General features: G+C 27.5%; 3 protein-coding genes across 3 annotated transcripts; all 3 read left to right on the top strand.

The window, feature by feature from the left end:
* The first annotated feature begins 485 nt into the window (after nucleotides 1-485).
* On the top strand, nucleotides 486-1,055 carry LOC145183059 (glutaredoxin-2, mitochondrial-like). Its single transcript, XM_090074834.1, has 2 exons — nucleotides 486-750; nucleotides 876-1,055. The coding sequence occupies exons 1-2, from the start codon at nucleotides 541-543 to the stop codon at nucleotides 975-977; spliced, it is 312 nt and encodes a 103-aa protein (XP_089930960.1). The 5' UTR covers nucleotides 486-540; the 3' UTR covers nucleotides 978-1,055.
* Nucleotides 1,056-1,450: 395 nt separating this feature from the next.
* LOC149877089 (uncharacterized) lies at nucleotides 1,451-2,016 on the top strand. Its single transcript, XM_090074836.1, has 2 exons — nucleotides 1,451-1,704; nucleotides 1,843-2,016. The coding sequence occupies exons 1-2, from the start codon at nucleotides 1,495-1,497 to the stop codon at nucleotides 1,942-1,944; spliced, it is 312 nt and encodes a 103-aa protein (XP_089930962.1). The 5' UTR covers nucleotides 1,451-1,494; the 3' UTR covers nucleotides 1,945-2,016.
* A 3,409-nt stretch (nucleotides 2,017-5,425) lies between these two features.
* Nucleotides 5,426-16,831, top strand: LOC145182658 (UTP--glucose-1-phosphate uridylyltransferase-like). Its single transcript, XM_090074666.1, has 14 exons — nucleotides 5,426-5,602; nucleotides 6,551-6,652; nucleotides 6,741-6,848; nucleotides 7,496-7,678; nucleotides 7,778-7,980; nucleotides 8,302-8,435; nucleotides 8,563-8,651; nucleotides 8,872-8,940; nucleotides 9,056-9,087; nucleotides 9,254-9,350; nucleotides 9,514-9,592; nucleotides 13,126-13,289; nucleotides 15,395-15,499; nucleotides 16,401-16,831. Exons 1-14 carry the CDS (start codon nucleotides 5,579-5,581, stop codon nucleotides 16,506-16,508), a joined length of 1,497 nt encoding a protein of 498 aa, XP_089930792.1. The 5' UTR covers nucleotides 5,426-5,578; the 3' UTR covers nucleotides 16,509-16,831.
* The last annotated feature ends 1,714 nt before the right edge of the window (nucleotides 16,832-18,545 follow it).

Raw genomic sequence — 18,545 nt, 5'->3', positions numbered from 1 at the left:
CTTCAATAAACCAATTGTGGTATGAGCTGTGTGACAAGTTGCACCGTCTTGTTGAAACCACATCGTTGTTCAGGCGTCAGTCTATTCATGCTGAAATGCCAAACTAAACATAAATCACTTGACAGCTATCAAAATGGCCGCCAGTTAAAAAACACCTTTTAATACGACACATGCGGTGTTTTTGGCAGTTTTTTAGCGTGGTTTTAGTTTACATTGTACTCATAGACTTATTTATGCCCCTCGTTGCTATCTGGTATTGTTTGCTTCTATTGTACTTTAGGAAAATCTTTATTTAATATATAAAAGTATACATCAGTATTATCTGTATTTTTCTCTTTAAATAAATATGCATTATTGCGCAAGCTGTGTAAGGGGTAAGGGAGATTTGCACCAGCTGGGGAAGGCGTTAGGGAAATTTACCAATCGTACTTTGTCAATCATAAATGTACTTCAGAATATTAACCCGGATAAAATTCTGATTAATGTTCTGAAGTATATTACATATATGGTTTATAAATAGTAAAAAGTTTATATAAAATAATGGGGCGTGCTGAAGCTGAAAACTTTGTTAAAGAACAAATTAATTCAAATTTTATTGTTGTCTTCTCAAAAACATATTGTCCATATTGTACAATGGCAAAAGAAGCACTTGATGCAGTCAATGCTGTCTACACTGTCATTGAGCTAGAAAATAGAGATGATTGTAGTGATATTCAAGATGTATTGCTGGAAATGACTGGTGGACGCACTGTAAGTATAGCTGTGGTTCATTTTTTAACAGAAATAAGTATAATATGAATTTGAGATTTTGTTTGGTTGTTAAAATTTTAGTTTCACTTAAGTGTTGACATTTCTTTTCTTTTTTTTTTTACAAGGTCCCCAGAGTGTTTATAGACCACAAGTTTATTGGTGGAGGAACTGATCTGAAAGAGCTGCAGGAGAATGGGAAATTAAAGGAACTTGTTAAATTAAACTAAAATGTTGCATCAGTTGACTATTAAAATTGTAACAATAATATTTTTATTAAACTAATATTACAGTATAATTATTGTCTCTTTCTAAATCTCTTTTTTTTTTATTAAAAACTTATTTTATTGATCTGGATTTATAATTGTGTGCACTATTTTGATCTGCTACATATGTTTATGTTGTGTATCTAAATATGTATGTAAAATGAAGAAAATACAACAGTTTCATACCTAACAGAAATCATCCCTATATATCATATATATCATATATATCATATATATATACATAAATACATACATACATACGTACATACATACATACATACATACATACATACATATATACATACATACATACATACATACATACATACATACATACATACATACATACATACATACATACATACATACATACATACATACATACATACATATATATATATATAAAAAGAGATAAAGAGAGGCATAATATTTAGGCTTTAATATTTTGTTTATTACCTGTAGTAATATTTAAGGATAAAAAATGGGACGTACTGAAGCTGAAGTTTTTGTTAAAGAACATATTGATTCCAATTTCATTGTGGTTTTTTCAATGACATTTTGTCCATATTGTAAAATGGCAAAAAAAGCACTTGATGCAGTCAATGCAGTCTACGCTGTCATTGAGCTAGACAATAGAGATGATTGCGATGATATTCAAGATGTATTGCTGGAGATGACTGGTGCACGCACTGTATGTATAGTTGCAACTTAATTAAAAATTTTGAGTTTTTGCAGAAACAGGTTCTGCAAAATCAAGTTTATGATTTTTAGCGGGTATTTGTAATTTTCCCTCTCTCTTCAGTGTTTATTTTTATAAGTTTTTTTTAAGGTTCCAAGAGTATTTATTGGTCGCAAGTTTATTGGTGGAGGAACTGATTTGAAAGAGCTGCATGAGAATGGAAAGTTAAAGGATCTTGTTAAATTAAACTGAAATATTTTTTCTTTTTCTTTTTAAAAGTGTAACTATTATTTAAACATATTACAGTATAATAATGTAGTATAATTTGGTGTGTTTCTTTGTAAATCCTTTTTCTGTGCTATTGATCTGCATTTATGTTTTTGCTAATAATAGTATCATAACTTTAAAGTCTGTCATATTTTTGGCTGTCAAATTCAATTAGTTATGCTTCCACCAAACTGGAAATTGGAATAAAGTCAGGGATTTATTTTTAGTTCAGCAAAATGATTGAATGTCAGAAAATTTTATTTTGTGCAAGAATTTTTTTGAAACTTTTGCAAGGATTGACTTTAAAAATTTTTTTTTTTACATTTTTAAGGAGCTGACTAAAGGATACTTATTGAAACCTGTTTTTTCAATATTATCCTATGAGTTTGTCTATAACATTCGCACAAAAAATTTAAAAAAAAAAGTTTGCATAAATTGCATCAGGTTTACTTTTTGAAAGTGGTTGGCCAAACTGATATTATCTTAATTTAGTCAGTTCTAAAAATTGAGTTTTTTAAATCAATGAAGATTTTTTACTATTTGCACAAATATATAACAAAAATTGACCAGCGGTGTGAGCATTTTTTAGGATGCTGACTTGTATGCTCCTGATAGATTTAATGGTTTGCTATCCAACATGATTGAGATTTACGTTTTCTTCTTCATTCCTGCTCAAGCATCATTTGAGAAATACTTTTCTGTTTTCATCTAAAACCAGATTAATGTACAAACAGGCATGAATAGAATTTATGATTTGGATTAGTAATTGGTAATATGAATGTAAAAACAATAGTTCTTGTGACGTTCTTTTTTTGTGGACAGCTACTGAAAATGTCGTTTTCTCTCCGTCTAAGCCTTTTCATTTCTTTTCTTTTACATACTTTTGACGTTTAATACTAAACTAAATAAGATTAATATATAACTACCGAATTCCCTTCACTTGGCCAGTGGATTATCAAGAGCAAAAGTGGTGTCATTTTTTTGAAATGTAAGTCCGTGACACTTTTTTTTCCACCTGTGAACTTTTGCATTATTTTTGTAATTGATTTTTTTAATAAAAACAGAGCTGTTACCTTATTTTTTCATACAGACAAAATTGTTAGATAACGTTTATTCATACGGTACTGTTACCTTATTTTGCAACTACTTTTGTGCTCTGTCGAAGAGCCATAGAAATGAAGCGCATTATGAAATAAGAGGAGATTTGAAATATGTGAGCATGAATTTTTCCAAATTGTTCGAGCGGATTTGACAAATTTGAAAAGATTTTACTTTTTTAAAAAATCATCGTGGACTTACACAAACCCCAAGTTTCGCTCAATTTTTTACCCCCGTTTGTTGAGGCTTTTCTTTTTTTCTTTTTTTTTTTTATTTTCTAAAGACATTTTCTGATAAAAAAAAATTAATCACGAATGTAGAAAACTTGTTATTTTCTTGCTCACTGAAAAAATTATCAAAAAAATTTACCAAGAAAGTTATTTAGAATATTTTTCTGAACTTTATCCAGAACATCAAGAAAGTTGTTAAGAAAGTTATTTGCAAAGTTATTAAGAAGGTTGGAATTGTTTCTGGTAAAAATGAGAGCGCTGAAAATAAAAAGCAGACTGCTTTTCCTTTATCAGATTTATTTTCCTCAGTATAAATAACAATTTTTTTTTTACATAAAAATAGGTAAAAGTATCTGTACATGCTAAATAAGTAACATCTCAAGATCTTCAGCCTTTTTTTCAAACTCGCTAGATCTACTGAATACATTTTTGCAACTCGAAATCTTCAACAATAGATCATTTTTGTATGTTAAAGATAGTTCAACTCTAAAACGAGGCTGCAAAAAAAACAAACTTCCAAAAACTAGTGATTAGACAATTTTCTTGCTTTAAATTCCAGCAATAGTCTGCAGTTATTTTATGATCTCTATGAATCTCTACTTTTCTTCCATAATTTCGAAGCCTCGGTTAAAATTGTTTTACTTGTTCAGCCCATACATCCCGAAGAACTTCTTGAAACATGATCTAGATGGGCGCCGGAATTTTTATATAACATCAGGGAATCTTTTACCATTCTCGTTTATTCAAGTGTCCTCTTTAGGTAAGGATTGATGTGGGTAAATAAAAGGGGAATTCCATTTTTACTTTTTCTGATGTTTTTTATGCCCCGATAAGCAGATTAATTTTTTTTTTTGTTTCATCATTGGACTATGTAGTTTTCTTATGACACATCAATGAATTAACAATATTCTATTCAAACAAAAAAACCTTTACAAATCAAATACAAAAAAACTTTTAGAAATCGAACAAAAACCTTTACAAATTTTCTCCTTTTTTACACCAGACAATATTCCTCAAAAACGTCATAAAAACCAACACGTATTTACAATTAACACATATTTAGAGTTATTTTTGTAATAACTATCAAAACTATTAATTTCGTAACGTCATTAAACGTTCTAGCAATATTCGCAACGGAATTACAGTCTGAAAATTAATTGTATATTGTTCAGGTTGAAATGCATCTTTAGCCTTACTGGAATTCTTTTGTCAAAATATTTTTCGAAGGGAACAAAACACACGTATATTTACATTTAAACTTCCTTCACTTAATCGTCACAGCAAATTCACCACATTGATAGATAGCTAAAGAATTAAAAACAGTTTATAAAAGCTGTTAATCTTTCAAATTTCCTTATGAATCAAGAGTCGGAAAACCAGCAGTAAACAAAAAACGTTATACTTTTGTCTTAAATGGAGTTATATTCCAAACATTCTACCATATTTAGCGCTGAGTCAGCGCTGTGAATATCAAAAATCATTCTACCAATTGTCATATGTTCCACCGTAACCTATTGCAATACAAATTAAATTTTACAATTCGTTTTCGATTGAGCTTTTTAAATAGTCGAAACGCATATATTAGCTCTCCATCTTTAAAAAATGCGTTACTTATAGTCATTTAATTTCAAATTTACAATGGTCACTATTTTGCACAGTTTTGACTCTTATTCTCTAATATATTAAGCATGGTAGATTTCTATATAATTTGTAAAATTATATATATATATATATATATATATATTTGCTGCAGACCAAGGTTTTTTTTTTTTTGGGTTCAAAAGTATTTTTGATTGCTTGATTAGTAATAGGAAAGGAAAGGGTGTGGTGGAGGTTTAGATGTCGCTTGAGTGACCGCGCAATTTACAAATTTACGAAGTGCACTTAGTTTGGTTAGGCATACTTTGCTTGGTTTCTATTATATAAAATCAACATGAAAAAGAAAAGAGAAATTATGCAATCAATATTTAATAATAGAAATTTGTAGAAGTACTTTGATAATCGTTATTCTATAAATAACCAAATCATTTAAACATCTTTTAATTTTTTTTTTAAGATTATTTCAGTTTACACTTTTTTAAAATTATAGAAACCAGACGGTCTTTTGTTTTATGGTTTTTTTTTTAAATGAACCCTCTGTTTACAAAATAAACCTTAAAACTAAAATACTTTGTGTTTTGCGGTACAAATTATTCTACGGGGATTTCTTATTGAGAAATTATTAAGTTAAAAGCAAAGCAATACTATCAAGGTTAAATTACCCATTTTTCAAGACTCAGCCTGCAACTCAAATGTCTCAAGAAAAAGTACGACATGTAAGTAACTTTAGCTTACTAAAAAGTTATTCACGAAAAGTATAAACTGATTTAAAGCTCACTGTATCAATAATTTCGATTCGCCAACTCCTACGCTTCTAGAACTAGAATACTAGTGTTTGTCTTCACAAAATGAAACACAAATTAAATTTTTAAAATAATTCTCAGATAACAATATATTATGCATTTAATAATATAGGTTTAAATACATTTGTATCAATTAATCTGCAATAATTAAAGCTAATTTCATTAATATGCATTAATCAATTATTAGTTAATAATTAACTGCAGTTCACCGATTACGTAATAAATGATTGTTGTAAGTTTAGAAATAATGATATTTTAACATGAATAAATTTGATCAGTAAATCAATAAAAATAATTTTTCAAATTAACAAAGTTAAACATTTTAAGAAACTTATTGCATGAATGCACATATAACTGATGCAATGAAGACATTTATTAAATGATATCAGTTATTGATAATCAATGTTAAATTATTAGTTATTGTAAAACAACTTTTTTCTTAAGGTTTGATAAAGTTTTTAAAATAATCAACAAATACTTCTTAACAATCTAACAATTCTACAATTAAAGATGAATAAATGTAGCCCAGAAATCTCTAATTCTCAAATAGAAAAAGCAGATTAACTTTTAGTTAATCTTGCATCTAAAAACAATACCAAAGCATTATGCAAGTTAAGCTAGTTACAATGTCCAATATAATTTATCATACATACAGTGTAATAAATCTGCATATTGAAAGAACTTAATAGCTTATTCATTACACTAATACATTATACTATATGTATGTATGTATGTATGTATGTATGTATGTATGTATGTATGTATGTATGTATGTATGTATGTATGTATGTATGTATGTATGTATGTATGTATGTATGTATGTATGCAAACCCAGTTTTTTATCCAAGAAATATTTTTTAGGATTCTTACAACTTCAGTAATCTTGCAAAAAAGGAAGCTAAAGATGGCTGTTTGTATGATATCAATTCACTCCTGGACACATGTCCAAAGGAAAAGTTTGATGTAAGTGACTAATCTGTTCTTATTAGTTGAAATACTTGCAAACTTAGATAATGCTAACATATGAGAAGTCAGTTTAATTTTACTTTAGGAGATGAAAAAAAATTTGGATGGTTTTAAGCAGTTGTTTTCTCGAATGGTGGATGATGATGAACCTCCTTTGGACTGGGATAGGATTTCACCTCCACCAAAGGAACTGGTATATACATATACATACATACATACATACATACATACATACATACATACATACATACATACATACATACATACATACATACATACATACATACATACATACATACATACATACATACATACATACATACATACATACATACATACATACATACATACATATATATATATATATATATATATATATATATATATATATATATATATATATATATATATATAATCACTTTTCTGTATGCCTGCTTATACAATCACTTTTCTGTTATACATAATTCTAATCAATAAAGCAAAAAGTATTTAGTAACTTAAGGCATAAAAATTTTCTTTAAACAGAATATTTACAATGACAGTTGCTGTGTTGCAAATTCACAAACACAATTTTTATCAAATAAACTTTTTTACAAATGTTTTTCACCAGCTAGAATAATAATTAAATAAGTTTTATAATGTTAAATATAAGTGGCTCACCTTTAGCCCTTAGTTTTAAACCTCTCTATGTAAGCTTATTCCATTAAATTAGGCTGTAATTCATAGATGGTCATAAATGAAATCTATGTAATTTTTTTGTTACTTGTATGTTTATCAAATATAAAAGTTTGGAAAAAACAAAAAATTTAGTAAATATTGAAATATCAATTGCTTATGTAGATGAAAACCTATGACGAAATCAAGTTAAAATCACCTACAGATGTGAAAAGATTACTAGATAAACTTATTGTTGTAAAACTTAATGGTGGTCTTGGTACAAGTATGGGATGCACTGGACCAAAGAGTGTTATAACCGTTCGAAATGAATTCACTTTCTTAGATATGCAAGTCCAACAAATTGAGGTAAATCTTCTAGATTCTACAAATTAAACTTTTCACTAACTCTTAGTTATTATTTTGTGGCAATAGTATGGCATGGTTTGAACTAGCATCATTTTTTAGTACCTGAATAAAAAGTATGGGTCAAACATACCATTGGTTTTATTGAATTCCTTCAACACTCATGAAGATACAAAGAAACTTTTACGAAAGTATATACATGTAAATGTTCAACTACATTGTTTTCAACAAAGTCAGTACCCTCGAATTTATAAAGAGTCTTTACGAATTGTCACAAAGTCCATCACAAATGCTGAACTAGAAAGGTTTATTTTAAAAATATCTTTCTGTCCATTTTATCATATGTTCAACCTGAGTGGTTAATTTGTTTGTATATATGTTTGTTTGTATATATGTTTATATATATATGTATATAATTTTAAAAATTAAAAAGAGATCTTAATGTAAAAAAAAAAAAAAAAAAGTGAAAAAAAAGTGAAAAAAAAACAACTGAAATTTCTGCCTTAAGATTGCTTATAAGTTTTTATCAATAAGGTGTTGTTAAAACAAACCTTAAGTTTGGAAATTATTTTATGTAGAACTTGCTGAACATACATTGCTTAGGAGTTGTGAATATTGATATTTAGTTGGTATCCTCCTGGCCATGGTGATATGTATCAAGCATTTTTTAATTCTGGACTTCTGGAGCAATTTATTGCAGAAGGAAAAGAATATTTATTTGTTTCAAATATAGATAACCTTGGAGCGACTGTTGACATTTGTATCTTTTTCTAATTAATTTGATCTAAATTAATTTGATAAAATAAATCAACTTCACAATATTTCATATTTTTATGGTTAAGTTATTACTGCAGTCTAAAGTTTAAAAACTTCTTAACCATTTACAGCCATTTTGAATTATCTACTTTCACTTCAAGAAGAAGAGAAGTGTGATTTTGTTATGGAAGTGACAGATAAAACAAGAGCTGATGTGAAGGTGAAGATAACTCTTAAAAATAAGTTGCAATGTCCAATATCATTCTATGAAATCAAGATAACATTAATTAAAAACAACATTTAGTTTGCATTAATAAGTATTTTGTGCATTAGATTTTTCTTTTTTTTAAATTTTTAAGTTATACTTTTGTTTACTTGTGTTTAAAAATTGTTTTAGTACAGATGATTGGTATTTTGTAAAAATCTTGTTTTGGTCTTAGGGTGGCACACTAATTGAAGTAGACAATAAGTTGAGATTATTGGAGATTGCTCAAGTACCCAAACAACATGTATGTTATTTTTTTACTCCAAATAGTGTTATAAGTTGACTTTATTTTTTTCATCTTTATATTTTGTAAATTTTATGTTAGATATGTATATATATATATATATGGATCTTTTTAGGTTGAAGATTTCAAAGCTGTTTCAAAATTCAGGTTTTTTATTTTTCTTTCATTAGAAATTATCTTCCATCGCTTCTTAAAAAACTGGAATTAGAAGCATATTCAAATAATTTTACAATCTATGAATTGTTTTAACTATATTAACAAGCTTTTTTTCTACTGCATTTGGAAAAGATTTTTTTTATGGCGTTATCTCTAGAATTTTCAATACAAACAACTTATGGATTAAGCTAGATGCTATTAAACAAGCTGTTGTGGAAAATACATTACACTTGGAACTCATAATTAACCATAAAGTAAGTGCATAAACTGTTTATTTGCAAAAGTTTAAATCAGGTTTGTAATGTGATCTTAAGTATTAACGCTGTTAACATCCTACTAATAATTTACTTTTAACTGTTCTGTTTTGTTTCTGTTCTGTTTAACTGTCCTGTTAACTTTTTTTATATATACTTTTAGCAATTAGATAATGGTGAAAAGATAATACAAATTGAAACTGCTATTGGTGCTGCCATTAAATGTTTCAACAGAGCTATTGGTATTAAATTTGTTTTTATGTGTCTTGTTTTTTTCTCCGGTAATTTCTTTACAAAATAGAGTTATGACTTTAAATTACTACCTCATAGACCAATATTCAGTGTAGTATTTTATTGTCATACTTAGTTTAGAATAGAATGCAGTTGCAAAATTTATATCAAAAATTAGAAATTAGAGAACAATAAAAAAAGCAGAAATTATAAGTCATTAATATTTTACTTAATTTTAAAGTTAGTGTAATTTTAAGTTATGGGTAGTTCCATATCAAATCACTCAGTCAATTGGACCATGTATCTGTGTTTTTATTTCATATTTGGACAATTCCTATTTATGAGAAAACATATGCAAAATTTTAACCAAAAATGTTGACTGGTTTTCAAGATACTGTAATTTTAATATTGACCCTGTTTCCTAAAATGACCCAATTTTCATGCAGATTATCCTTTTGGTTGGAGAAACTTAAGCATCACCTGCTTCTTGGTTGATTACAATTGAACCTGTCATTTCGAAAAGGGCACAAGTCACACTTTTTTCGAATTTCACTTTTTTGAGCCATTTTATTTATTTTTTTATTTTTTTTAATAAATATAAAGTTCACAAAAACTCTCTATGTTTTTTTATTTATCTACTCCTATATTTAGTTTTATAAGCACCGTAGACTTTTTTTGATAAGAAACATATTTTTTGTTGATCCTGAAAAGTTTTAATTAACGGACTTGTGTCCTTTTCGAAATGACGAGTTCAATTACAATGCTGGTCCACCAATTATTATCATAGACTGTCGCTACATAACTTCCTTAAGTGACAGTATCAAGTTGAAATACAACTTTCTGTTTTTTAAGTTTGTGGATTATTGTGTAGTTAGTGTCTGTCCAAGCCCTGTTATCCCCAAGATCAATAAACCAATGAAAGCTGCCTTTCTCATTGTTCTTCACCTTGCAATTGTAAGCCTGATCTTTGCTTGTAAGTGAAGTTAACACCTTTAATTTTCTCAATACAAAACTCAAACTTGGGTTGAGTATTTGGTTTTGCTATGGTTGTTTCACACCTTTCTTGCAATGTTGACCTTTTTACAGAACCACGGATACAATCGCTTAGTGACTTTCCAGGGACATGGTAAAAAGTTCAATTCAGCTTTAAGACCAAGTTCATTCTCTAATTGGTAAAGATTGTAAAATCTTGCACAGTTTTCTTTACTGTCCTGCACAACCATTAGTAAATAAATGTATTTTAAACAGATTGGGAAATTTTGCTTTTAACGTGAATATTATTAGTTGAAATTTTTTTTAACTAAGGTTACACTGTGTGTTATGTTGTTTGATAAAAAGCAGTAAGGAGTATGTTTGAGTAAACCTTCCTCATCTTTATATTATTAATGTATAAATGTATATTACTAATGCGTGTAAAGAAAATTGTTGGGTGTTCCAGTGGTAGCTCTGTATTTCATCTTGAACTATGAAATCATAGTTTTCAGCAAAAATACCAATAATGAACTTGATAGATCCAATTTTTTGTTTTAGTTGATTATTGTATTGTAATTGAAAGTGGGCAAGAAAAGAATGATTTTTTCAAAGCAAAAAACTAAAAGTTCACTGAATGTTGGGACATCTGCAATCAATTTCAATAATGGTGCATGATCTGTAATTTGTCATTGATTATTGTTTATTTCAAAATCATGTTCATCTGAAAATCTCATACAAGTATGTAGTGTGCAATTCTTTATCAGGGCAATCATCACACTGTGCAAGCATGTGTTTTTTTGTTTTCCATCAGTTTTTAAAGATAAATATTTATACATATCACCAATATGTAATGATCTACTAGCAGTTTTGGATTTGGGTGTTAATATAAACAGAGCATTTAATATTGGCCCCTAGCAAAGTGCGCCAATTTAATGTAAATGAAGGAAATTTTGAGTAACTTATTTGAATGTCTGGATTTCTGTCTTTTTACAAAACACATAGTTTCTTTAAATTACATAAAGTAGTTTTTTTTGTTTATTGTTTTCCAATGCTTTTGTAATCTTTTTTTCCAGGCATAGATCAATAAAAGATATCTAGTTAGTTAAAATAACTAAATTTTTTTCTCTAAATATTTATTTTATATATATGAAACTTGTCATTTCCTAAATTTTTAAAGTTTCAATAAAATATGGTTTGCCTTTGCATGCCTCTATTGTTTTTAAGCCAATAATATTAAATTTCCCACAGTTCATGCCACGTAATTTATCTCAATTTATAAACTAAAATAAATTACATGATATGAACAGTAAGAAGCAAGCATTTCTTCAAATAATTTCTCTTTTCTACTTTGTTATTAGTAAAAAAAAAAAAGTCTTGAAAGTAGAAATAGTTCTTACTTTTTCAGATTCCTTTTTTAGTAAAATTTATGTAATGTACTGGTAGATATAATGTAGATAAAAATAAGATATAATGTTCAAATGAATGTTCAAATGAACTTTTTATAAACTATATAATTACCAACATTAAAAAAAAAATACACTTCATTATCACACTTGGTCAGTTTTTGTGTTAAAATTGTAATAAAATTAAATTTATTTTATTTAACAATTTTTATTACATTAAAAATTTTTTTTACATTAAAAAAAAAATACACTTCATTATCACACTTGGTCAGTTTTTGTGTTAAAATTGTAATAAAATTAAATTTATTTTATTTAACAATTTTTATTACATTAAAAATTTTTTTTACATTAAAAAAAAAATACACTTCATTATCACACTTGGTCAGTTTTTGTGTTAAAATTGTAATAAAATTAAATTTATTTTATTTAACAATTTTTATTACAATTTTATCTTTTATTACAATAAAAGATAAAATTGTAATAAAAATTGTTAAGTAAAAACAATAAAGGATGTATTTTTGAGCCATAAAACAATTGTCACAAATACTTAGGACTTCCTAAAATCTAACATGATTTTTTTTTCTTCTAAAGAGTCTATGAACCAAATTTAATACTTAATCAGAATTCTATTTGCAAGTTTTTTTTGTAATATATTAAAGAAAATGGTTTCGAAACCTTTGAAATTATATTTCTATAAGTTTCTACTGTTTTTCCTATTTGGTTTTTTGTGACCAGATTATAAGTAACTAAATATATTAAAATTAAAAAACTTTTACCTGGGTGTTTTGAGATATTTGACCTGGAAGTTTAGTTATATGTTTATTATTTTATTACCCTTTAAGCATTACATGTGCATTTTTTGAATTCTGCATAAAAAGAAAAACATTCTAAATGGATATTTGTCCTTGTTATTACTCATTTTATTAAGGAAAATATTTTTAAAAAAATTTGAAAATCAGGTCATTTTTGGAAATCAAGGCAGTATTAAAACTCCAATATCCTTGGAAGTGCTCAACATTTTGGGGCAAACTTTTTTGTGTAATCTTTACTTTATAGAAAACAATGGCCAAAGAAGTTTAAAGAAAATCTGAGGATATTTGGTTTAAAATTTCTAAAACTTATTTTTTATGATTTGATGTGGAATTAGTCTTACTTTATGTACTTCAAAGGTGTAAATGTTCCTCGAAGTCGATTTCTTCCTGTAAAAACTTGCTCTGATTTGCTCTTAATCACTTCAAATCTTTACCTCATGAGTAATGGAACTCTTACAATGAATCCAAAGAGAAACTTTTTGACAACACCACTTGTGCAGCTTGGAGAACGTTTTCAAAAGGTAAATGTTTGAACACTGATTTTTTGAATAAATTTATTTTCTGTTTGCAATTATTTTTACAAAGTTGTAAATTACAAGTTTCAAATAATGTTTTGCAAACTCTGGAGTGCCTCAAAAAAAAAATGCTCACAAATGGTACATAAATAAGGTTGTTAAATTTTATTAACAATAATTTATTTTAAGTGCATGTCAAATTAAGGCACATTTGTGATATGTGTATTTTCAAAGCATTCTACTAGTAAAATGCTTTGAAAATACATATAATATCACATAATGGTAATAATAAAAAAATACACATATCACATGAGATCACAATATCCTTTATATTCTACAATATCCTTTCATTATGAAATGTATATAAAGGCTTGTGAAGCTGCCACTGTTTTTCATGACTCACCTTCAGCTCTGGCTACCAGAGAAATGTCATGGCTCCAGTTTGGCTTACAAATTATAGTGTTTAAAAAAAACTTTTGATTTATTAAAAAAATGACTCCTGGCTTGGCTCTACAAACCAGCTTATATGAAAGTCATCAAAAACACGCAGATATTTTCTTTCAAATCAAGGTCATCTTTCTCCTAAGTGAATTCAGTTTTAGATGAATTTGTGTAAATCTGTAAAATCTTATTGTAGGTAAATAAGACCTTTTTTTGAAAACTTATACTAGTTCCCATTAACTTTGTTTAAACATAATATATTAACTCAGGTCAGCTTGGACTTGCTTTAAATCTTTTTAACGTCTTTATTGGAATGCTGTTTGTTAAAATTGCGTGTTTATTTTTCAATCAGCATTTTTTGTGCTTCTTTTTTTGCACTAGTTTCTTTTGTGAGTGCTCTTGTCAATTAAAGCCAGTAGCTGCATGAAATTTTTTTTTTGTATGAAAGAGTATTTTATTAGCTATAAGAATTTCTTAAAAGTTTTCAAAAGTAACATTACATTTTATAACATCAATTTTGATTCAAATTGTGAAAGAGAAATTGATTACAGTGAAAATCAAATTTCAATTCAAATAAATAGAAATACACCTGTGGAAAAAATAATATATACATGACCTATACCTTTAGAAAAATACATTTTATTCTCAGCAATTGATGATAATTTACATAACTTTTTTTATTTTTATGTTTAGTGTTTATACATATCTTTAAAAAAATTATTAAGTTCTTTTTCATTTTTCTTATGTAACTAACAATTATGTTTAAAGTAACTGAAAATTTAGTGGAAAAAGTAATAAATATAGAAATGGTTAGTTTGAGTTTATATTGAGGAAAATCAAGAAAATTCAATGTTTACATAACAAATAGTTAAAATATATGTTTTGGATTGTTATCTTGTTGAAACATCTAGAGCAACGGCCTGTTATCCTCAGCATCCGGAAGCATCATTTCTTGAAGTATATTAACATAAATGACAGTTGTGATATTGTCTGTTACTAAATAAATAGAACCAATACCATTACGAGAAACAACCTCATACCATAATGCTTCCACCACCAAATTTTACTGCTTTTATATGTCGTTTTTTGAATAAAGGTACACTTCTAGGTGATCTTGAAAATAAATTACCTTCAACTAAAAGTCCTCTAATTGTACGTGATGTTATATTTAACTTTAAGTTTTTTTTAATGGTGCTGCTGGTAAACTTTTTAGCTTCACGAATAATTAATTTATATTATCAGTAAAAGTAGTTTTTCTTCATGTTATCATAATGTCAAAAATTTGTCAACAGCATGCCCAAAAGACTTATTGAAGTTAAAAAAAAGAAAGGACATACAGCAAAATATTGTTGTAGTTAATGTATCAAGCAATAATATACCTTTTGCAACGAAAAAAAAAAGAAGTTATTTCTGTTGTCAATTGTTTTATTATTTATTTTAACACTAAATTAGCACTATTTTATTATTAATTAACACTAAACATTATAAAAATAAAAAAAGTTAAATATCATCAATTACCGAGAATAAAATGCATTAATTGCTGAGAATAAAATGTAATTTTTTTCTACCACTATATCTCCAGCTCAAAAACAAAAGTAACGAAATGCAAATGATAGTATGAGTAAATTGCTTATGTGTTTAATCTAAAATTAAATTCATTTTTAATACAGGTAAAGGAGTACTTAAATCGCTTTGAGACGATTCCTGACATCCTTGAGCTTGATCATTTAACTGTAGCTGGTGATGTCACATTTGGAAGAAATGTAACTCTGAAAGTGAGTGTAAAAATTTTAGTTTGTTGTTTACAATATCACACCCTGCTTAATCTACTACCACAATAATAAAAGTTTTCAAAATCTTCATGTTTGACGTTGCATGATTATTTACAAGGAAGCACAACATTTACTTTTAGAAAATGACAGCTATAAACACAAATTAACCTCATATTCAATTTTTATATGCACTTCTTTATCATGTGCTCATTTAATATCAATACAAAAGCTACGGAACTTCTTAAAAACACTACATCGAACTAATCAATAACATGGATTCAAACTCACTAACCGTTAATTTATATTTGTTAATGAGTTTGAACCCAAACTTAATATAAAGTATAAACCATTGCATTGAAAAGGTGGTTAGTTAACGCTGTTAAGAAAAACTTGCCCATAGCAGCTGTAAGTTCAACAGCAAATCTTGGAGTTTTATCAATGTGCTCACCTCTAGCTATAATTTCATAAAATTTTAGTTACAAAAATTTGTCAAATCGTAGATTACAGAAATCACTTAAAGTTGGTATGGATCATGACCCGTGTCATTTAAATTAAACATGTTGACATTTTATCGCTTGATTTACCTTAAGCCTATATCTTAATAAAATTTTAGTTACAAAATGTTTGCTTTAGATCATAACATTGTTATTCTTTTTTGATTTTTCTCTTTTAATCAATTTCTTAGCATAATAACTTTACTGTGATCATTCTCTTGTAATCGATTTCTTACAATAACAACTTCAGTTTGCAAACTAACAGTCGCAAACGCGTACACACTATTGTAGCAGTGGTTGACGGTTGGGTTACCAGAGTTTTTGTGAAGTTGTATCGCACAGTCCGAGACAAAAAAAGTTAAACCTAAAATTCATCAAATCCAAAATTTTTAATGATTTTTTTTTACTAGGGTACTGTTATTATCATTGCCAATCACGGTGAGCGTATCGATATTCCATCTGGAGCAATTCTTGAGAACAAGATTGTCTCTGGAAATTTGAGAATTTTAAACCACTAAAGTTGTTCACGTAATTAAGTGTTTTTTAAGATTATTTTCCTGAATTTTAATTGAATTTTTATAAATCTTTTTTTTTGTTGTTGTTGGATTACTTTTTATTTTATTTTTACGTTTTCTTCTTTCATTCTTTTTTTTTTTTTATTTTCCTTTGGAAAAAGTTTTATGGTCTCTGGAAAAATTGTCAGTTGCTATAAAATTTTATCATGAAAAATTTTGTGTCATGTAGCAGTATTGATTAAGATTTTTTTAAAGAATTTTTCAATTATATTAGTATATGTATCAAAAGAAATTTAATATATTAAATACATTTTTCGAATTTTTCATTTCTATAACATTTATATCATAGTTGTAAGAATAAAAGAGTATTCTTGTGATGCTATTTGCAAAATCATGCCTAACATTGTGTTGCATTCAATAATATATTTAAGTCCCACGCTGTTCCATTATATGAAACGAAGAAACATTACTGATGCTGTATTGCTAAAGTTTTCTTTTTACTTCTTAAGAAGGATGAATGTCGAAAAATCTCTTACAAATGAGTCTATATTCCGCAATATTCTGAAATACACGCAGTATATGTTTTCAGCAGTGAAAATCCATTTAACTTTCTTGAATGAGACGATGAAGTAAGGAATTCCAACGGGTAATAATAAATACGACCCTTTGGAATTCCTGGTATAAACAATGATTTGGTCGTACCAGTTTTTTTTTTGGTCAACCAATAGAAAAAGAAATAACATAGGGCTTAAAGTGTTTGAAATGCTCTAGTACTTATCATAAACAAAGAAAGCAAAAATTTCTTTTAGCTCAGCGATAAAAAGGGTTTGGTGCTTAATATTGATTGATTGGTTAGTAAAAAACTCACAAAGATAATTTTGAAAAAAGTTTAAAGAAAACAGACAAGAACCATTAAACTATTTTCCATATTTTTTCTGACCTGTTAAATCGTGCTTGATCGTAATAAAGTGAAAGACAGGCCGTATATACATATTACCATAAGCAGCTCTAAGTTTTGGACGTAATGTTCATTAACTGGCAAATATTCTTAAATTAACACACGAAAGTGCAGAACATGAAAAGTTCCTGGGTATCGCAATAGTAAATTATGGAAAAGATGATCTATTTCAATCTAATACTTTATGTCCAAAGCTGTAAAACTGTTCCCATTCCCAGTTCATATTTACTTATTCCATTCCAAACACGACACGATGAGACAAAAAAATTAAAAACGCTATTTGATTATAGTTTTTATAATGCAAAACGATTTAACTGCTGCTTGTAGAGCCAAGCCAGGACTGTCACCGGTATTGTAAAAAAAAAAGATTTTTTTTCGAAAAAACCAAACTTTTCATATTTAGGTTATGTAATGCTTTAATGATCCATTTTTACAATTGTAAGATTAGATTTATCTAATTCATTAAAAAAATTTTCCTACTTTGGATGGTTTGTAGGTCCTTACAAAAACTCATCATTAGCAACGACCCTAACAGCAATACTATTATCCTTGTTGAGTCATACTGTAGGGCCTAATGATGCTTCCCTTAATCATCAAACATCGACATTTTTAAGTTATTGTAATGCAAGTGATTCCTTTTCAGTCCTCATGTTTGTTTGTCGAATTATTCATAATTTAACAATTTGTACGAAAGGCTTTGTTTGCATTTTAACTAAATATTATATTTTTTTTGTTTATATATTTGATAGCAAAAGGAAATAAAAAAAATAATGAACAAAAAAGAAAAAGAAGGTTTAACGGCTATTTTAAAAATAGTGCTGAAAACAAGAGTCAGATACCACTGTTTTCCTCGTCAACTTGCAATAGCTTTATTGGTTTATTCGTAATAGGTTTATTCGTAATAATACAAACTGAAAACAGTTACTAAATTCTTTTTAAATTCAAAATTCTTATGGGCATTTAGAAACTTTTTATGTCCAAATTGTGAAAGTCATAATTGAAATTTTCTTCTAAAAAATGCATTGGTGGTAAGACACACAATTGGTCTCGAGTAACATAATATAGCCTCGATGTCCTAAAAG

This window comes from Hydra viridissima, unplaced genomic scaffold (assembly GCF_058129835.1).
Source record: "Hydra viridissima isolate aposymbiotic clone 2 unplaced genomic scaffold, HvirCarnegie_v1 scaffold_17, whole genome shotgun sequence".
In the NCBI taxonomy this organism is placed as follows: domain Eukaryota; kingdom Metazoa; phylum Cnidaria; class Hydrozoa; order Anthoathecata; family Hydridae; genus Hydra; species Hydra viridissima.
The sequence above is the reverse complement of the archived record's forward strand: the minus strand, read 5'-3'. Positions and strand labels throughout refer to the sequence as shown.